Raw genomic sequence first — 20797 nt, 5'->3', positions numbered from 1 at the left:
CCCATAGTACATAATAAATGGCACATCTTGTTAGCATGATTGATACAAAAAACTTTTAATGCCGTTCAGAGATTTTAGAGGTATCAAGTACGTGGAGACGGCCGGAATGTTTCAGTGCACGTCCCGGTATCACTTTTCTGAATGCGACTACACCATTTACACTCTCTGCATTTTCCATACGAAATCAGTGCAAAATGGCGCATGTTGTAGTTAAATTAAGCGTCTTCTTGTTCATAATTTTTGCTTTTGATAGCGACAGATGTTTTAGTGACGTAACAAAGTGTGATTTAATTAAGGAAGACTACATCGATAAAAGAAACAAACCAGTCTTGCTGAAAAACGTAAGTCCAGAACTTGGCCCAAAACTGGATAACACGTTTGATATTGTGCTGCTTGAGAAACATACATAAGCAGAAAATAACGACAGCGTGTACCAGAGTACACGGGGTTTAAAGGTATTTTGAATCATTCTGTTGTGTAGCCTGGCAGTTGTATATTAATCGTAAAGAATATAAATTTAGAACTTTTTAAAATTTGCAAATTTATTTTGCCTAACAAAGGGTATGTACTACCTCCAAATGTACGTTGCAAAGATCTGATGAGGATATTATGTGTATTATAGTAGGGAATACACATTCAGAGGTTGTTAAAAGTTGTTTTCTGTCTTATGTATATTCATCTAATGGAAAGTGATTGTGGAGAGAACAGTTGAAAAACTGAGGACCCTTGTTTTGTGTTATGGATTAATCAATAACTGACTTGTATTGTGTAATAGAAATTTTGAAATGTCTCCTAACTTGCTAATTTTAAAGCAAAAGCATTCATTAAAGAAAGTGCACGTTATTTTACACAACCTTATTTTGTGTTTTGATAAATGTAATCTTCCTAATATCTTCTGTGACAAATGTAAATCAATAGCAGTGCAACACACAAACAGCCAATGCACACACGATTTTATGTGTGGCTGAAGTTCAGATTTCAAAGTTGAGACAAATGTTTAGCAATAAATATTAACATTAAGACGTTACAGAGAATTCTTGGATTATAAAATGCTGCATTCCGTGTGTCCTCAGGTAAATCCTCTACTCAAATGGGACCATTTGAACTAACACGTTCTCGTCTCATGAGGGAATCGAAAGAAACCCTGAAAACTCTGACAGAGAGGATCCGAGCATTAAACAAGAAGTACATAATGCCGGAAAAACTGATTGAGATATTCAATGCAGACAGTAAGTATGGTGGAATTTTGTGTAAGTACTGAGGTTAAAAGTACAGTCTATAAGTCACATCAGTATGATATTCTGTTAATTATGATGTTAATGCATGTCTATCTAGATGTCCAGATGTGCCCCCCAGACCCCTCTTCCAGTATATTTTGAACTTTCTTTAATATAATGTGTTTGCCCCCAAAAAATTAGTTGCCATGACTTTTGAAGTAACCCTCGTATACACTCACAAGAGGAATTTTATAATTCAAAATAATTATCAAATGTTACAGAATATGCAGCCTCATTGCGCTTGGAAGCAGAGAAGGTGTACACTAGCAGCTTGTTGCAAGTGATAGATGAGCAGAGAAAGGAAATTGATAGCCTGAAAAGTCTAATTTTGTCACAAGGAATGAACATTTTGAACTTGGAGCAGCAGGTCAACAGTCAAGTTGAAGGCCAAATCGACAATGAGGTTGAAGGCCAGATTCACGACCATGTCGAAAGCCAGTTCAACAATCAGGTTGAAGGCAAGATTGGTGACAGTGTTGATGGCCAGGTGGATGCTACTGTCTCAGCTCTTGGCGTGACAGAAGCCACTACCACTGCCGAGGAATCAGCTGCTGTCACTGCATCGGCAGAAGACGCGGGTCTTGTCGAGGAGATCGACTGTAGGGACAGAAAGACAAAACGTAACAGAAGAAGGAGGATGAGATACAAGATGAGCTTGAAGAAGAAGGAAGCAGCACAGGTTGGTAATGGCCCTGAATAGTCTGAGATTCGACGTAGCAGACGTGTATGGAGCCTTCAGTTACTGTTACAAGATTTCAAATGTTGAAGTTATGTCACTTGCTAGATTAATTTGTTAGGTTTGCTTTTATAAATTGATGGTTTGCATTGAATAAAAATATCTTTTTTATGTTGCGGTTGAACAGCTGTAAAAATCATTGCTCAAATAAAAGAATCAGTTACAATTTTAAGAAAATTGGAAACGAACGTTGAGCTTAGCACCGTGTTTTACCAAGGTGTTTGTGTGTGTGTGCAGGTGGAGGAGGAGGAGGAGGACATGTCTGCAGACTCAGGAACTACAATAACTGAAGGGGCAGAACCAACAAGTACAATTCCTTCCGAGGGAGCAGATGCCATCTCTGCAGATGCACTGAACATCGCAATTGCTGTGGATTCTTTGACGTGCACAGACAAAGTGGGTAAGTGTAAAGAATAGTGCATTTCATTAGGGGCATGCACTGGCCAAGGCGTGAGTGGAGGATAAATGTGCCAGTGCTGAGAACTATAAGCTAAATGAAATATAATTTTTTTTTATATAATCAGTTCCTATTCTGGACTGCTATAAATTCATATTCATGTGTGTTAAAGAATATTTCGTTATGTCAGACCAGAAAATAGCATAAAGTTCGTGCCTGATGAACGGCTCTCCGTGTGTCAAGTATAAAATGTGTTAATCCTTATGTATAGGCACATTTATGACAAAGTTTCAAAACTGCCCTTTTGTCTTCTTGCTCATAGCATGTAATAACTCTGTCATTAAATTTGATATCTTAGGGTTTTGCTACAACTTGTCACAACGTTCCACTTTTGGTTGAAATAAACAAAGAGTAAGCGACGCTACACAAAAACTAAGTCGCATTTCTGCGTGCAAAAGTCTTGAACGCCTTTGTGTGGCAATTCTTGGCCAGACCCACCATCTGTGAAGCAACGTGGAGCGCACTCATGTAATACAGGTTCCACACACTTGTCCCATGACCTCTGACCAATCTGATGTCAGTGGCACTATTGTCAGGGTCAGCGTCACATTTTGCCCTCTCAAAGAGCCCCTCAATAGTGGTTATGCTACTGGTAAGAGGTCATTTATGAATTGAGAATCTGGAAGGAATGATAAAGCAAAGAATGCAGAATTGTCAGTAACTTCTTACAGAATGCAGACAGTGCTAAAAATGTATCTGGTTCTTTCTTCATGGAGAACACGTTTTGAAGTGAGTGCATATCATAATTTTGCTGTTTGTTTTTGCTACAAGTCTGATTCGAATGTTAGTTGAATGGAAGAAACACAGGGCCTTGTTTTGTTTGCTGCAGTATATGCAATGAAAATTGATATCACTCAACAGCGATTTACCACAAGAATTCGTATCTTGGAAGATTTCAGACTTTCCATTTGATTGGTTTTGAAAGACCCATTAAATTGCAGGTTAACAGAAGTTCTGTTGCAAATTTATATTGGCAAATGTTGTGGAAGGAACTGATTCAATATATAATGCAATTTGTAGAAGAATGCCTCACATGAAGAAAAGATTTTCAAATATTTCATGATGACACAAAGATCGAATTCCTCATTGCTGATTTTGTTGCAAGCTCATGTCAGCGTTTGCTTCCAGACCAGGGGAGTCCACAGAATCCAGAAGGCAGGAGGATATATGACCGAAATTTCCTGTTGGAGCTGAGGTATCACCCTCTGTCAATGAAGAGACCAGACGACTTACTTGATCTTAGTGCAGTAGTGAACGATGGCATAAATCAGGTACGTTTAAAATTGCCACTTATTGATATAATGAAGTGGCAAGTCTTTTTAAAGTGTGTAAATGATTGTGGGAAGTTGAATCCACTTTAGATTGTATCATATGTTTTGGAGAAGGGAGGTGGATATCTTCTATAGCTGTCAGAGTGTAGTTTATATTACGAAGTATTGCCGAAGGCAGTCACTCGGTGTCTGGGTGACTGATTGGTGATGGTGATGGGGTCAGAGTAGTATGTGTTTCGAAAGCAAAGGTGCAAAAATCTGTTATGGATGCGGTAGAAGTGTAGGGTACATGGAAATTGGGGGTTGTGACATTTGGAGTGTTCTACAGGGTAGATGCTTTGTGGAAGGATAAAGAACTTGGCTGTATCGCCATTTACTGAAAATTGCGTTAAGAAAATTTAAGCTGTGCTGAAAGAGAATTGATTATATGTGGTTTAAGATAATGGGCGAGTTATTCGTCAGTGATCATTCTTGGCTAGCCATTTAATGTATGCGTGTGAGAATGTAGTGAACAGTTGAAGATGTTTTGTAAGTAACTGCAGCTGTAGGAATGTTGTATTTTTTGTGAGAGGTGATGAACACAACAAACTAGAAACAACTTGAGCCAAATTTCACTCTCTTGCCATTCAGAGCTTTGTACATACAGGTGTATTATTTTGTGAGCTGTTGGATGCATCCAGTAATGTATAAAATGAATGTCTAAATTCAAAAATGGAAAATTTAAAGTAAATATATGCCAGTTTAGTTTTCAAAATATACTCAGAGTTGAATTCCTTACTTTGCCGTGCATTTTGAAATGCCCTAAAATTCTGAGCACAATTGTTTTTAAATTGTTTGCAGGTACATGTGGGAGAGAGGAGATCCTCAAAGACGAATAGAACTCGCTCTGGCACGCCATCTTGTAATATATTTTATTCTGACTTCATGAAGGGACATGATTCCGAAGAGGTATGTATGTGAATATTTTGTGTGTTTGCCTTGTGATAATTGTCCATAAATGCAGATGTTTCCATGAAAAGCTAGTGCGTACCAGAAGTGTTAGCTGTTATGCATAACTGTTGCAGCATGCTACAGTGTTCTGCAAAAATTGAGTTCACACTGTAAAGTAAGTTTCAACGTGGCCACTTGTAGTTTTTGGAATATTTTAAGATCTAGATAATCTTTTAGAACAATATAATTTTTAGGATTGAACACTGAGCTAATTTTCTGCTGCTTCGGTTCAATTCACAGCAGCCCACACCTTGGAGAAACAGCCAACGAATCGTCACTAAGTATAAGAATCCTGTTACTCATATAGAGCTTTCGCTCAAGGAAAACGTGCAACTGCAACATACAGAAAACGCATGGAGGCCTAGACGAGTGAAGCCCTCTGCTACCAATGAAGAGGAGGCAAAGACTCAGGTATGTACCTGGCATTCTTTGACCACAGGATCGCAGAAGCAGTGAATACTGCTGTGTCTACCCCAATGTAAGATGGCTGAATGTAACAGTCCTGCACTAAGAAACTCGTCTACACGGAAAAAACAATTTTCTGATGTATCTGTGGGGTGACCAACCATTTAGGGGTGATGGGGGTAATTTGGTGAATTGGATTGTTTAAACTCTTGTGCAGTGACCAGAGGTTTTGGGTTTCACTCATACTGCGTCACAGATTGCTGAGTGGCTCTTAAGTTTAATGTGAAATGCTTCTTTCACTCTTCAAACATCCCTCAGTCATTCTTGTGACCAATTTTGTTAACCATTATTCTATTGGATCTACTCTTTAGATTTGTTCATCTTTGCTCTATTCAAGTGGCGTTAGTTATGCCCTGCAACCGGTTTATTTTCAAAGGTGAATTGAATATCCTTTCTCCCACTGCTGACTGGTCATGTGAAAAGGACAATCTGATCTGTTTTAACATTTTTTGCTTCATGTGGCATGTTTTAAAGGAAGATGTTGCGTGCTATGCAGCAACTTTTGATTTGGATGTTAATGTAATGGAAATCTTGGGCTTGTACCTCGAACCGACTTAAAAGGCAGAGTACTGAACAAACGTCACATATTTAAACATGTTTTGCTTTAATTTCGTGTTTTGTGTTGTCTTTGTGTGAAGTGATGAGAGAGAACTTAATGTTGCAGGACCTGTATAAGTAGGTACGCAGTGTGCTCAACAAGCTCACGCCTGAGAAATTTGACAGACTTGTTGCTCAGGTCCAGTCTCTGCCAATTGACAGCAGTGATCGCCTGGAGGGCATCATCAAGCTCATATTTGAAAAGGTGAGGCAGCAGTCTTTAGCAGCTGATACATTGAAACAGAACTGTCATATTGATAAAAATTTTCTTTGTTTGAGACTTTGCAGCTGAATTTCTGAAGTACTGAAAGTATCCTCAGCATAATAATAATGGAGGCTCTAGGGGCAGCTGAAAATTATAATTGTTACTGATCACGGTAATAATCTTAACTACCAGAAACCGGGTTGTTCTTTCTTTAAATACACCTTCAAGCATAGGATTTCTCTTCACTCATCTATAAATGAATGTCTCATACGTGAAAAGGGAACACTGTCATGAAATGTTTTGCATCTGACTGAGTTTTGGAATTTCTTGGGTTCAAGGGATAAAGATTTGCTTCTGTCGATGCTTCATTTAGGTGGCTATGATTTAATAATTTTAATTGATGCGACATCTCTAGGTATATCTTCAGTACAGTTACTGTTATACGAGGGGCAGTCAGAAAGTACCCGGAATTGTGGTATAGCACTGTAATGGTAGGACATACGGCAATGCTTACCTAATCACCTTCAAAGTAGGACCCATGCGCGCACACACACTTGCTCCATTAATCCTGCCATTGATGGAAGCACCAGTGGAAGGCTTCGTTTGGAATCTTCCGGAGTTCGGCCGTCGCATTCGATTTGATGTCCTCCATGATTGTGAAATGCGGCGGGTGATGACGGGAATGCTTTTCTCTGCGAGGAATTGTTGCACAACCAGCGATGTGTGGCTCAGTGCGTTATCGTGATGCAGAAACCACCCACCCTGCCACTTGTCGCGCGGATTCCTCCGAACTGCTTCGCTCAACCTCTGCAACAGTTGCACGTAGAAATGACCCGTAACAGTCTGTCCAGGCGGTACGAACTCATGGTTCACCACACTGTCGATGTCAAAGAATTCCATGAGCATCACTTTTTCCTTGGATCGAACGAGGCGTGAATTCTTTGGTCGGGGAAACGAAACTGTGTGCCACTCGGATGACTGCATCTTCGTCTCCGGGTCGTAGGCGAACACCCATGACTCATCACCAGTGACGATCTTTGTGAGGAACTTAGGGCCCTGTGTACTTTTCTCAAAGAGATCTCCAGCGACCATCGTGCGACATTCCATCTGATCCGTAGTCAGCTGCCTCGGAACGAACTTCGCACTGACACGTCTCATCTTCAAATCGTCGGACAGAATGGATCCGTGAGAGATACCAACTTCATGCTCCAACTCCACGATGGCCATCCTGCGATCAGATAGAATCCGTTGTCGCACTAGTTCAATTGTTTCCACGGTTCTGGATGTCGAAAGCCTCCCGCTGCGCTGGTCATCCACCAACGTCTCCTGTCCATTCTTAAACCGGGAAAACCAGTCCTAAACCGCGGATTTTATTAGTGCGGTATCACCGTAAAATTGCTGCAGGGCCGATAGCGTCTCTTCAGCAGATTTGCCCAATTTGCACATGATCTTGATGTTCGCACGCTGTTCGAACTGTGAAATTGTGCCGAATGACCTACACCCACGTCTAACTGAAACGGAACACTAACGACACGGCACGCCGAAACCTGTCCAGACCTGTTGCCACGCTCAGCTGCCCACCACAACACTTGCGTGCGCTATCTTACCTCTCATTCTCTGTCTGCAGGGGAATTCCAAGAACTTTTTGACTGCCCTACGTATATATGTCATACAGAGCAAAGTGATCATGTGGTGTATTTTTATGTTTAGGCCGTTGATGAACCCAGCTTCTCCGAGGCGTACGCAAGAATGTGCAAAGTTCTGTCCGGCACGCAAGTTCCAGCAGAGTGCGGGAACAAGGATGAACCGGAGATTACCTTCAGGAAGCTGCTGCTAAACCAATGCCAGAATCAGTTTGAAAAGAATTCTGAGGTGGAGCTGGATCGAGAAGCAGCAGAGCCAGTGAGTACTTCTCAAACTGTCTTTGTCTACAGTCTAATGTTTTACGTTTCTGTCCACAGATTGGGAATAGCTCGGTCTGCTTGATCTGACAGACTATGTGTCTTCCCCCTTTATTATTATTATTATTATTTATTATTGACTGCAAATGGGTTTATACCCGGTGGCAGTGTCCTACAATAACATACAAAACAATGAGACAGAACAGAACAATGAGATACATCAACACAATGAGACAGAACAAAACAATAAACAAAAGGACACAACAAAAACAATAAGACACAATAAACAATGAGATACATCAACACAGAGACAGAACAAAACAATAAACAAAAGGACACAACAAAAACAATATGACACCCAAACAATGGGATACATCAACACAATGAGACACAACAAAACAATAAACAAAGGACACAACAAAAACAATAAGACAATAAACAATGAGATACATCAACACAGAGACAGAACAAAACAATAAACAAAAGGACACAACAAAAACAATATGACACACAAACAATGGGATACATCAACACAATGAGACACAACAAAACAATAAACAAAGGACACAACAAAAACCATAAGACACAACATACAATGAGATCATCAACACAGAGACAGAACAAAACAATAAAAAAGGACACAACAAAAACAACACATCCCACTCAAAATCAACCAACTCATAAATTACAAAACCATCCAACCTCAAGTACTTAACTTAAAAAAAAGAACTTAATACCACCTAGACATAAGACAATAACTGTAATGTATTACAAACGTCATGAACTGATGCACTCACACAACAATACAATGAGACACAACAATACAACATACCACACTCAAAATAAAACATCTGACACACAATAAAAAAACACACATCCACTAATTAATCACAATACTTAAGAGTGGAATATAAAGTCCGCTCTCAGTACATGAAAATTTTATCCCAAAGAACTACAGCCCTTTATCACTTGGAGACTAAGACACTTCACTTCACTTATCACCATTTATTCCCAACTTAATAACCCTTAGCTTGTAACTACTTTTCTGACCCTCTTTCTAAAGGTGCCTAATTTACAGGGGAAAGACTCTAGCACGCCTGGAGGTAATTGGTTCCAGCTTCTTATGGTCCTATTTACAAAGGAATATTTGCCTACATCCGTTCTTTGTTTCCTAGTCCTAATTTTCCGAGTATGATCGTCCCTGCCCAGGTACCATGGCTTTAGTAATCTATCCTCTATCATTTTCCAAGCCCGGCCCCCCGTGTATGCTTTGAAAAGGGCTTGTAGATGAAGATCCATCCTTCAAAGCGTAGTTATTTTTATAAGTTTCTAAAGTTTTTAAGAATCCTGAAGAAAACGAATGACAAGGAAAGTACTAAATCCCTCAAAGTATTTGCACAAGAACCCAACTACAAAGTGTGAGTGTCCAATGTGACAATTATGGCATATGACAAGTCTCTTTTTGCAGTTCTTCTCCACTAATGTAATTGTAATCTAATAACGTTATGTGTAGTTGTTCACGTATCTCAAGAGGGCATATAAATTGAATTAAAATTATTGTCATCTAATTGTACCTCAAGATGAAAAATCATTTTCTTAACTCCTTAAGCTAGTTTTACTTTTCTACATGTTTGAATACTTAATGCAATGATTTTTTCTGAACATCATGAACTCTCATAACAATGGACTTTTGCTGCACTTTTATCCTCCTTCCCTACCCCTGGCAATGTATTTCTCATTGGCTCATGATATGTTCAGGTAAATTCAGGGAACTTCTTGACCATCTGAGTGTCTTCAGCCACACAAAAACACTGATTCATGGACTCAGTTGATTATTTATAATGATACGCAAACGTCATAGCAAACTTTAAAATGGAAGCTTACATATGTGAAAGGCGTTGCATGAAATGTCTCTTACTGGCGCCATCAAAATTAGCGATTCCTAATTAGCAGCGTTCTGAATCAACACTGAATTCAAACTAAAATCTTTTATATCTCTTTGTTCTGCAGGCAAAGAAGAAGGTACTACAATGCAATCTCGAAGAGGAACTGCGAAGGATACGAAGGAAATCAGTGGGAAATATTAGGTAAGATACGTTTTTGTTTATAATATTTGCAGCTCTAAAGTTGATTCGTCAGTGGCACGTGAAAGTAGTGAAGCTAGAGTAGTAGAAACTGGGAGGAAATCTGAAATGTTTATGGCTTTTTACCTTCCAGTTTGTAAGTTGTGCCTTTTATTCTAAATTTTGTGCCAAATTAGAATGGGACTGTTGGGTGCCAAGTCTTGGTACAGTAAAAGGTTAATGTTATATTTGAAATGATTCCTTATTCCAATCTGAGAATTTACAACTTCATTTATTTTGTAACCTTTAATAGTCAAAAGGGACATGCTCTCTTTTACACCAGCCATTGTGGTAGGCTGAATGGTGCCATATTCTTTTTTTATGTCAGGAGATTCTTAAGGGTCTTATACATTCAAAGAAACTCCGTCTTGATTCTCTGAAATGTTTCTAGAGATCCATTTGTAATTGAATCATCCGCTTTGAGTGATGGGTTTTTTTATTAACCTTCTTCTTCCTCAGTACTACAGCCCAGGGTGGGCTTTTTCCTCCCTAGGGTTTTGTAACAATAATTGATTTCTGGGGTGGGGTTGTTAACACAAACCCCAACCTGGAGGACCGGTGTATCACTCTTACTCTTAGACTTCCCCGGCTTGGGTGACCCTACTAGGAGCCGAAGCCCGTGCCCGCATAGCCCTAAGGGTCATTTGAGTATGCAAGCCTCCTCACCAAGCAAAATGTATGAGCCTTTGACAAGGTGGTGATACCTTCGAGGGGGTTTTCTTTCTAATATTCCCCTGATATTCGCGAATGATTTATAATATTTAAAATAAATGTCTCCAAGAAGATGTTTTCTGTGTTGTTCCATAATGTGTCAAAATGAGGCAGAAATATCTACGTATGCTTCACAATTCTGCTGCTTATCTCGTCATAAAGTCCACACTTCGTCTTGTATGTGTCCTGCCAGGGCACTGATGGTTTAACTCTGTATATGATCAGAGGACTGAAGGTTAAATTCCTGCTCCACTTTCACACACAAGAGATTGCTTAAATTGAATTAATTTAAAAAAAGTTATTATTTTAAGGTACAAATGTTTCTGTATCTTGCAGAGACGAACTACTTCGCTCGTGTTCTTTTTTTGGATTTTTACTATTGTCTTAACTCAACCCATTGAAATATTTTTTGTACGTTACAGGTTTATTGGCGAGCTTTTCAAATTAGGGATGCTGACAGCGAGCATAATGCAGCGATGCATTAAGCGGCTTCTTGTGGAAGGAGACGAGCAGTCGGAGTGTCTGTGCAAACTGCTCACGACAGTGGGGGATGATTTAGAGAGAAAAAACCAAGTATGTTTGTGTTAATTCTCAAATAGTTTTAGTTTGCAGTTTTCTTACAGTTTAATTTATTGCCCTCCTTTGAGTTCTACGGAGACCCCAGGCGTATATGTAAGGTATGACACAAAAAGGCAGTGTGTGGTAGTGTTTGTTCTCTTTCAGTTTCTGGTTTCTGTCTCGTAACATGCAAGTAGTTCGTAATTGTTACGCGTTCTTGGCACGAATTGTATAACGAGAAGGCATTATGGGCTGGTCATGTCTCTCCGGTCAATTTAACTTGACAGACTTGGATAAAATTTGATATGGAGTTTGTGCTATTTTGCACGACCTCACTCAATCATATTTTGAATATCCTACTAGAGGTGGTAAGATGGTGATGAACAGCAGTTTTGTGAGTTAGAAAATTTGATGTTGCAATCTGGTGGCCAAAGTGGGAACTACTGCCGAAGATGGATTTAATACTTGTAAATGCACATTATAAAGAATACGTAAAGATATTATGCGTATTCTGATATTAAATACTTTTCCGAGATTGCCGACGAGATTCTGAAAGTGTTTCTGTGTGATGAATGATCACCACGACATGTTCTTCTGAATTTCTTCGTACTCCTCCTACCTGGGTCACGCTCATAGGATTAAAATAAAATGCCTGATGCTGTAGTGTAAGCTTGTCCCTGTCTAGCGCAAAGGGAATCTTGCTCAGTATTGGGTTAGACTTGAATGTTTCCTCCCGTCACCTCTGCTGGCTCATGTCAGAATTCACTCACTGTCACAGCACGAGCAAGCAGTACCATGCCTAGGCTCAGCCACCAAAAATCTCTGTTTAAGTGTTTGTGTAGATGAGACGCACATTTCCATTTAGTTAGTGACGGTAACCTTCAGAGCTCCCTTTAAATTTACACGTGCCTTCCCGCACAGCATGTGCTATGTGGACTTGATGAGTTTTCTAGTTTCATGTGTCAGCTCTTAAGCGTAAGGAGTGAAATGTGACTTGAATTTTCTGTGTTCTTGCAGGACCTGTCCGAGTGCTTCAGCAAAATGAAGGAGCTTTCCCAGAAGAAGGGACTGCTATCAAGTCGGATCAGATTCATGCTGCAAGACCTCCGGAAGGACAACTGGGTCCCGAGAAGGACTGCATCAACCCCCAAAACAATGGCCCAGATCCAGATTGAACAAGAGGAGGGAGATTAGATTATGAGTTTGAAACAAAATTTCCCTCCCAAAACCTCACACCTAAGAGAGGGCTGGCTTATAAAACACTTTGAATATTGATGCAGCCGCACAGTGGTGACAATTTCATTTTTCGTGTTCAATAAAAGTGGTCCCTTGGTTTTATTATTGCTGTATGGAACTGCACGGTTTGAACGGTATTTGCAGAAGAGAAGACTTTGCACTCAAGTGGTTATTTTTTAAAAGTTCTTCTTCCTATTAGGCCCTGAGGCTCGTTAGTCTTGAATTTTCCCTCCATCTCTTCATCGGACGTTGTAACAATGTCTTCCCCTTTTTAAATGTTAAATGAATATGTAGTAGTTACTGCTGATGTGTAGACAAGGCATAAGGGAGGTGGTCAGTGTCCAAAGTGGAATCCTCTCCAGAATGTGCGGAAATAAGAAAGTGGACGTAAACTTACAGCTTAGATTAGATCCACCTCCGTACATTTGTAAAATTTAATGGAAAATCTAATTTCTTGTTTTGTGATGTTGTGTCCAATACTAGGCGCATCTTTTCTAAAGAAAATGTCCGTCTGCTTGGGATCGTTATTAGTGCACTGCCACAGACTCGCAGACTCTCGTCAGTGCGCCTGCAATGACCATTTCCACTGATGTCTACGAGATTTACGACACGTCACGTAACTTGCATAAACGAAACCACTTTAATGAAATCTTCTTTTGAGTACCTCTGCCATGTTGCGCAACTTTCTACACTCGCGGCAACCAACCCCATTTTGCACATCGTGGCTGCGACAACTTCTTATAAATCGATACCAGCCGAAAAATGTTCTATTCGATTATAATTATCCCTATTTATTATCACGCCATTTATTTTAAATATATTCGTTATTACAAATAAATTCGAATTTAATATTTCCTACCATTTCATCTAAAATGTTTTAACTATGTGTAAACATTTGAACATAAGTATTCTTTTTTCATATTGTTTAATGTAGATCGCAGAAAAGTACACAGAACGGCAATAAAAGTGAAGTGTTTTGCTGCGAAGTGATTGTGTCGCTTTCCAATTCCGTTTAGTAGATCTTGTCCGTCCTCCGTGTGCCCGATCGTAATAAAGAAAATTAAAACTGGGACAGAGCAGAAAAAAGATTAACAATTATTTTAGGATGACAATATCCGCTTTTGATGAACTGCACCGACGTCTAAAGGATTCTCTTCAGCGCCAAGACACATTCATGAGAGAACGCATCCAGCCTATCCAAATGTTGGCCGTTGCAATTACTGTTTAATGAATAGAAAGTTTCAATAGTTTTACTTATGATATGCAGAGTACAAGAAACGCGTAGAGGATAATAATCTACGACTATTATTAGCGTAGAAATGTATAATTACTTGTAATACAAAAAAGACCAATACAAGAAATATTTAGAAACATTTCATGAAGTAAAGTCATCAGAGGTTTCTGATGCTGGTGAGAGATGTGGACCAAACTTCTCTGCTGGATCGTACCCATCGCTTGAACCAGTTGAAGTACTCGGACGCACGTTCTGATAGAGATGACCTTCAGTTGATGTTGTTGCCTGCCGACTAGTGTTTATGCGCATAGGATGAATTTCAGCAGAGTACTGATTGTAGGAAACCATTTTTTTCCGTTGTTTCATGGATGTTATTTTTTGTAGCACCAACATTTGGAATTCTAATATCTCGTCGTCATCAAAAGTGTTCAATGAAGGAATTATCCCTCTGAAAAAAGACAAATGACGATCCGCTTGATCCTTAAGAGCTTGAATCATTTCTAGTTCAACGTTGTCTAATTTACGTTTTCGTGTTACTGGTGTTTTGAAATCCTTGGCGATTGCTTGAGTAACTTCGTTTTCATGGGTGTTTTGAGGTGTTCGCTCGTTCGCCGCCTCGGGCTGTCCAATATCAGCTGATCGGGTGTCTTCTGTTTTCCGTTCCAGGAACACTTTCCTTAGGAATGGTAACAGTGCGTTGTAATCGTGCGTTTTTGTAGTTGGCTTTCCAGCTCCCAATCGTGCAGCCTCTTTTTGTTTTTTAATTGATTTTTTAGGAGCATCTCGAACATTCACCTGTCTCTTCATCACTTCTGTAGCTGAAAAAGACAACAACATAAGAATAAACCAATGTGCCACATGCTAGATTCTTACCAATCAATAAGAATGTGCTACAACTGTTATTGTCATTATTCTAAGCTTTTTGCGTTATTGATGTTTTTGTTTCAGATCCTTAGGAGCTTGAATCATTTCTAGTTCAACGTTGTCTAATTTACGTTTTCGTGTTACTGGTGTGTTGAAATCCTTGGCGATTGCTTGAGTAACTTCGTTTTCATGGGTGTTTTGAGGTGTTCGCTCGTTCGCCGCCTCGGGCTGTCCAATATCAGCTGATCGGGTGTCTTCTGTTTTCCGTTCCAGGAACACTTTCCTTAGGAATGGTAACAGTGCGTTGTAATCGTGCTTTTTTGTAGTTGGCTTTCCAGCTCCCAATCGTGCAGCCTCTTTTTGTTTTTTAATTGATTTTTTAGGAGCATCTCGAACATTCACCTGTCTCTTCATCACTTCTGTAGATGAAAAAGACAACAACATAAGAATAAACCAATGTGCCACATGCTAGATTCTTACCAATCAATAAGAATGTGCTACAACTGTTATTGTCATTATTCTAAGCTTTTTGCGTTATTGATGTTTTTGTTTCAGATCCTTAGGAGCTTGAATCATTTCTAGTTCAACGTTGTCTAATTTACGTTTTCGTGTTACTGGTGTGTTGAAATCCTTGGCGATTGCTTGAGTAACTTCGTTTTCATGGGTGTTTTGAGGTGTTCGCTCGTTCGCCGCCTCGGGCTGTCCAATATCAGCTGATCGGGTGTCTTCTGTTTTCCGTTCCAGGAACACTTTCCTTAGGAATGGTAACAGTGCGTTGTAATCGTGCTTTTTTGTAGTTGGCTTTCCAGCTCCCAATCGTGCAGCCTCTTTTTGTTTTTTAATTGATTTTTTAGGAGCATCTCGAACATTCACCTGTCTCTTCATCACTTCTGTAGATGAAAAAGACAACAACATAAGAATAAACCAATGTGCCACATGCTAGATTCTTACCAATCAATAAGAATGTGCTACAACTGTTATTGTCATTATTCTAAGCTTTTTGTGTTATTGATGTTTTTGTTTCAGATATCTGGCGAGCGGTTGTACTTTCACAGATATACATCACTCGGCATTTCTACAGCGAGCAAGATTGTCAGAGATGTAAGTTGCAGTGTTTGGAATGTATTCCCGTTCCCACTAAACAGCACTGGGAAACGATCGCTTCAGATTTTGAAAGAAGGGCGAATTTTTCGATCGATGTACTTCGACTACAAAGGTTATTCTTCCGTTTTGTCTATGTTGATGTTGGAAGTTACGGAAAAGATTGCGATTCTAAAATATTTAAGAGCTCCTCGCTGTGGACATCATTAAGACATGAAAAACTCTCTAGAGCCCGAAGGTACATAGAACGCTCGTTTGGAATATTGAGTAACAAATGGAGGATCTTTCATCGAGCTATAAACTTGCAACTTTGTTCGGGGGAGAGGACTTGATAAAATACGTGGTGAAGACGTAGTGCGCGGGGGAATATCAGCAAACAACGTGAGGAATCTTTTAGCTGACTACGTCTCAACACCTGTTGGATCTCTGAAATGGCAGCTTTCAAAGATTTAATTTCATGAACGTTAATCATATCTTTATAGCTATATAGGGGAATAAGTGGCGGATTTTCTAACAATCAGCGGAGAATTTTCATACAATTACCCAGTCGAGATTCGAACACCGACCTCCGGAGTTCGTAGATAGGAATACAACCCTGTCTTAGTGTTTTACGATAAGAATAATGTAAACACGTGTTATTATTATTATTAAGTAACATTAATACTGTTTCTGTCTGTGCAGAAATATATATTGGATTTATGAGCTGGACCTCGCGGGGTGTAATTGGAAGGCGGTAATTATTAGGCCCAAACAAACCGGGAGATGTAGGAAAATCTCATTTGCACAAAGGAGGAAATTTGACACAGAACGCAAAGAACAAAGCGCACTCTACATGCCGCTTTCGTGGCCGTCCTCGACTTCAGCTGCGTTAGACGATGAGTCGGTTTTAAAAGGTCGAGGCCTCGGAACATCAATGTAGTCGCCGCGGACATTTTCGTGTTGAAATTCTGCCACTGGATGTTTCGTTGGTGCCATGGGAAAAATATCCAGAAAAGGGATATCAGGTCCTCCATATTCAGTAAAGCGAGGACCAAATTCAGTATAGTAAATACCAGACTCGTTTTCTGTGCCCGCGCAATCTTCCTTCTTCGACTTCTTCGCGCGTGTCGAGTTCATTTCTTCGAGTAATTTCCTTTTCGACCCAGAGCCAGCCTGGTGATCTGCTTGCGTACTGTCGGTTGACATGTCTACCGACGTTTCGGTGTTCAATAGTTTCTTCGCCGATGTCCTCCGACAGAATAGAATGCAGAGAGTGAAATTCGCACAGGAAAGGTTCTTGAGTTATTCCGAAAGTTATTTGCTAACTAAGGCAACACAAAAGTATCTCGTTCTCGAAGCACTTAATCCAAAACCTCTTCGAAGCACAATTCGAACCAGAGTGACGAAAGCCGATTGTTGCCTGCTATTTATACCAGCACAACAAAGCAGACGTAACCTATGACGCAACAGTCAGTAGAGGGAGTGCAATACGGTTCACTCATGCGTGCATAAGGACTGAAAAATGAACTATATGGCATGCCAGCCGAGATTGTTGCACGTGTTCGAGTTTTATAAGAACACCTGCGTTTCATATTTACACATTCTTTGTAATTAAAGAAATACAAATTGGATTACTCCAAGTTATAATTTGTAAGAAATCAAAAATTAATATTAAATATTTTCTCTGTAAAAGGAAATTAATTTAAAAGTAATGAAACGAGGCTTGAAGTAAATTTTGCAATTTAATTTGCCCTTGTTTAAAAATAACGTCAGTTTTTGAAACTTGTTTAATTTTAAAGGCGATTTTTGAGGGGCCCGGGCGCTGTTGAACCCATCGCCCCTGCGACAGGGAAAATGTTTCCTTCCTTCGAATCCCGATTATTCATTTTGACCAATAAGAGAACGCAGGAAGTTAAGAACTCTGGAAGAAGTGTCCTGAGTTCGATTTCCTTCAAGGGCGGTTCCTTTGGCTCCGAAACTAAGCGAGACAGAAGAAGGGTTTTTTGCTTCGAAGAGGAGATTTCGGAAACGAAGGCCTCGACACTGAGTTCGAGACCCGACAAAGATGGTTTTTTTTGACGGGAAAGCACCCACGAGAAGAAATCGACGCCAAGGCAAAATTCTTTCTTTTCGGAGAGGAAATTACGGGGTCTAAGGTCACGGACACGAATACACAGTCCTCGGTTCGAGTCTCTGTTACGATGTAGGTTTCTGCGGTCATTTTTACGGGCGTATTAAAGGACGCACGTTTAATGATGAGGCCTGTAAGCTACCGGGTGTTTCAGAATTAATCTGCTGATTTGAAAAGGGCATAAAGAAAGAATTTCCTTCGTCTTATCTTCCCCCAAACTTCGATGCAATCTTAAGGTGGAAGTAAACACAAAAATCTGCTGTTTTGTTTAATTCAATCCTGTTCTCCTTTCCTTCTCTAATTTAAGGTATATTCACAAAATGAACACTAAAAACTGCAAATTAATCTCTTGTCCTTCTAACCCCTTCTAATTTGAATTATTTTGGCAGAAAGTAACTATAACAAGTAGCTAATTTAGACAGTAACATTTTCATGTTCATGCAGATGCCTGGGTGTTATGATGTAACAGTTTCCAGACTCACAGACAGTGTTTGAAAGTGAGATTTGAGGTTTTCACATTGTGGCGAGGATGATGTTCTTTTTGGTTCTGGTGCCATGTGGACTGGCTGATAGATACCAGTGTTTCGGAGAAGCATACTGTCTCCATATTCAGAGCCGAAGTGACAATGCATTGTCCAAGTGGGAAATAATGTGCCCACAGTACATGTTACTTCATTTGTTTGCAGTATTTCTCTTCTACCAGTGGTTCTGTGTCCTGAGCTTCATACAGATTGTGAAGGAACTTGAGCTGGTGCATAAGAGAGTTACCTGCACAGTAAAGCAGTGCAAACATTTTGTAGAGAACCAGATGTCTTCATTTGAATTTCCTGACTCCATACTGAAATGTGCAAGGACTTACTCTAATATACAGGTCTGGCCATTACATTATTATAATCACTATCTATGCTAAATCTTGAATGAATATTCTCATTAATTGATTTCTTATTATAGTGGCGACTGAAGTCTGCAACTGGTACAAAATCTTCACTCATTGGATAACGTTCTGCCCCAAGCTCCAGTACATTCATGCGCTGGTATTTATGAAAATTCAGTTTGCCTTCTTCATAGTGACCCATCTTATGCACCAGCTCAAGTTCCTTCACAATCTGTATGAAGCTCAGGACACAGAACCACTGGTAGAAGAGAAATACTGCAAACAAATGAAGTTTAATACGCCCGTAAAATTACCCCAGAAACCGACAACCTAACAGAGACTCGAACCGAGGACTGTGTATCCGTGTCTGTGACCTTAGACCCCGAAATTTCCTCTCCGAAACTAAAGAATTTTGCCTTGGCGTCGATTTCTTCTCGTGGGTGCTTTCCCGTTAACAAAAACCATCTTTGTCGGGTCTCGAACTCAGTGTCGAGGCCTTCGTTTCCGAAATCTCCTCTTCGAAGCAAAAAACTCTTCTTTTGTCTCGCTTAGTTTCGGAGCTACAGGAACCGCCCTTGAAGGAAATCGAACCCGGGACACCTTTCCTCAGACTTCTGACCTTCCTGTGATCTCTCATTGGTCAAAATGAATAATCGGGATTCGAAGCAAGGAAACACTTTTCCTCGCCCAGTGGCGATGGGTACAACAGTGCCCGGGCCCCTCAAAAATCGTCTTTAAAATTAAACAAGTTTCTCCGAGGCATCCCAACAATTACTCCATTGACACACAGAAGAAGGCAATGGCAAACCACTTCTGGATCATCTGCCAAGAACGTATATGAACAGGTCCCAGTCCGAGAAAAGGATGGAAGGATCCTGTTCATATGGACCTGTCGTCAGACAGAACACTAATAATAATAAAAAATAAAATACGACGATAATTTTAAACAAGTTCAAATTAAATTACAAAATTTACTTCAAGCCTCTTTTCATCACCTTTAAATTTATTAATTTTAAAGACGGTTTTTGAGGGGCCCGGGCGCTGTTGAACCCATCGCCCCTGCGACAGGGAAAATGTTTCCTTCCTTCGAATCCCGATTATTCATTTTGAATAGTGAGAGAACGCAGGAAGGTAAGAACTCTGGAAGAAGTGTCCTGAGTTCGATTTCCTTCAAGGGCGATTCCTCTGGCTTCGAAACTAAGCGAGACAGAAGAAAGGATCAGAGTTTTTTGCTTCGTAGAGGAGATTTCGGAAACGAAGGCCTCGACACTGATGTCTAGTCTCGACAAAGATGGTTTCTGTTGACGGGAAAGCACCCACGAGAAGAAATCGACGCCAAGGCAAAATTCTTTCTTTCGGAGAGGAAATTACGGGGTCTAAGGTCACGGACACGAAAACAGTCCTCTGTTCGAGTCTCTGTTCGGATGTTGGTTTCTGGGGTAATTTTACGGGCGTATTAAACGACGCACGTTTAATGATGAGGCCCATAAGCTACCGGGTGTTTCCGAATTAATCTGCTGATTTTGTGTGGTTATAGCAAACCATGCACTTTTATTTATTCATGGTTTATTTAACGACGCAAGTTTTTACCCCCAAAGCTTCCTTCACTGTTTTGAGGCATTTGCGGACATTAGCCACGAGGGCTGAGATACACGTAGTTTGATGGGTAAATATGAGCTGCCAATACACTGTATAAATTTGCACAAAATGTGTCCAAAATTGGAATGTGCAGTTAAAAATTATTCCACCATACACACATGACAGCAGCACTGTCGTGTTTCCTGGTGGATTCCAATGAGGTCTGTGGGCCAGACGTTGGTAAGACTGGGAAAGGCTTCAGAAATGTCTGAGACACACAGGCTCATATATCAGAACTCAAACAGCTCTCAAAATGCATTTGATAAAACTACCTACAAATCTGTGCACTGTAACTGTCACAGAAGTGCGGAACATCTTAGGTTTATCTAAGTCCTATGCTTCTTGGTTCCTATTTAGTATTTATTGGGTGTGTGATTTATCAAGTCCTTCACAACCTTACAAGTGCCTTCTGACTTGACCAACTGGACCATTCCCTTGTACGACATTTA

The 20797-nt window shown here is 40.1% G+C and overlaps 2 protein-coding genes across 3 annotated transcripts; one reads left to right on the top strand and one right to left on the bottom strand.

Moving 5' to 3' along the window:
* The first annotated feature begins 165 nt into the window (after positions 1–165).
* On the top strand, positions 166–13513 carry LOC147874351 (eukaryotic translation initiation factor 4 gamma 3-like). The gene is made up of 11 exons (XM_087345455.1): positions 166–341; positions 1074–1229; positions 1499–1956; positions 2251–2413; positions 3599–3741; positions 4582–4689; positions 4972–5142; positions 7709–7900; positions 9910–9986; positions 11156–11306; positions 12309–13513. Exons 2-11 carry the CDS (start codon positions 1091–1093, stop codon positions 12483–12485), a joined length of 1779 nt encoding a protein of 592 aa, XP_087201581.1. The 5' UTR covers positions 166–341; positions 1074–1090; the 3' UTR covers positions 12486–13513.
* On the bottom strand, positions 12803–17128 carry LOC147874350 (uncharacterized). 2 transcript variants are annotated; one of them, XM_087345472.1, is made up of 4 exons: positions 16563–17128; positions 15228–15515; positions 14757–15044; positions 12803–14579 (listed from the first exon to the last, which is right to left on the bottom strand). In XM_087345472.1, exons 1-4 carry the CDS (start codon positions 16909–16911, stop codon positions 13903–13905), a joined length of 1602 nt encoding a protein of 533 aa, XP_087201598.1. In that variant the 5' UTR covers positions 16912–17128; the 3' UTR covers positions 12803–13902. The 2 variants fall into 2 exon arrangements, with proteins under 2 accessions (XP_087201598.1, XP_087201599.1); XM_087345473.1 differs by having other exon boundaries at positions 16779–17127.
* Positions 17129–20797: the final 3669 nt, after the last annotated feature.

Source organism: Zootermopsis nevadensis, unplaced genomic scaffold, assembly GCF_977971745.1.
Source record: "Zootermopsis nevadensis isolate Lab colony 2312 unplaced genomic scaffold, Znev_1.0 Znev_ptg000009l, whole genome shotgun sequence".
NCBI classification, from domain to species: Eukaryota; Metazoa; Arthropoda; class Insecta; order Blattodea; family Termopsidae; genus Zootermopsis; species Zootermopsis nevadensis.
This window is presented reverse-complemented; position numbering and strand designations above follow the sequence as displayed.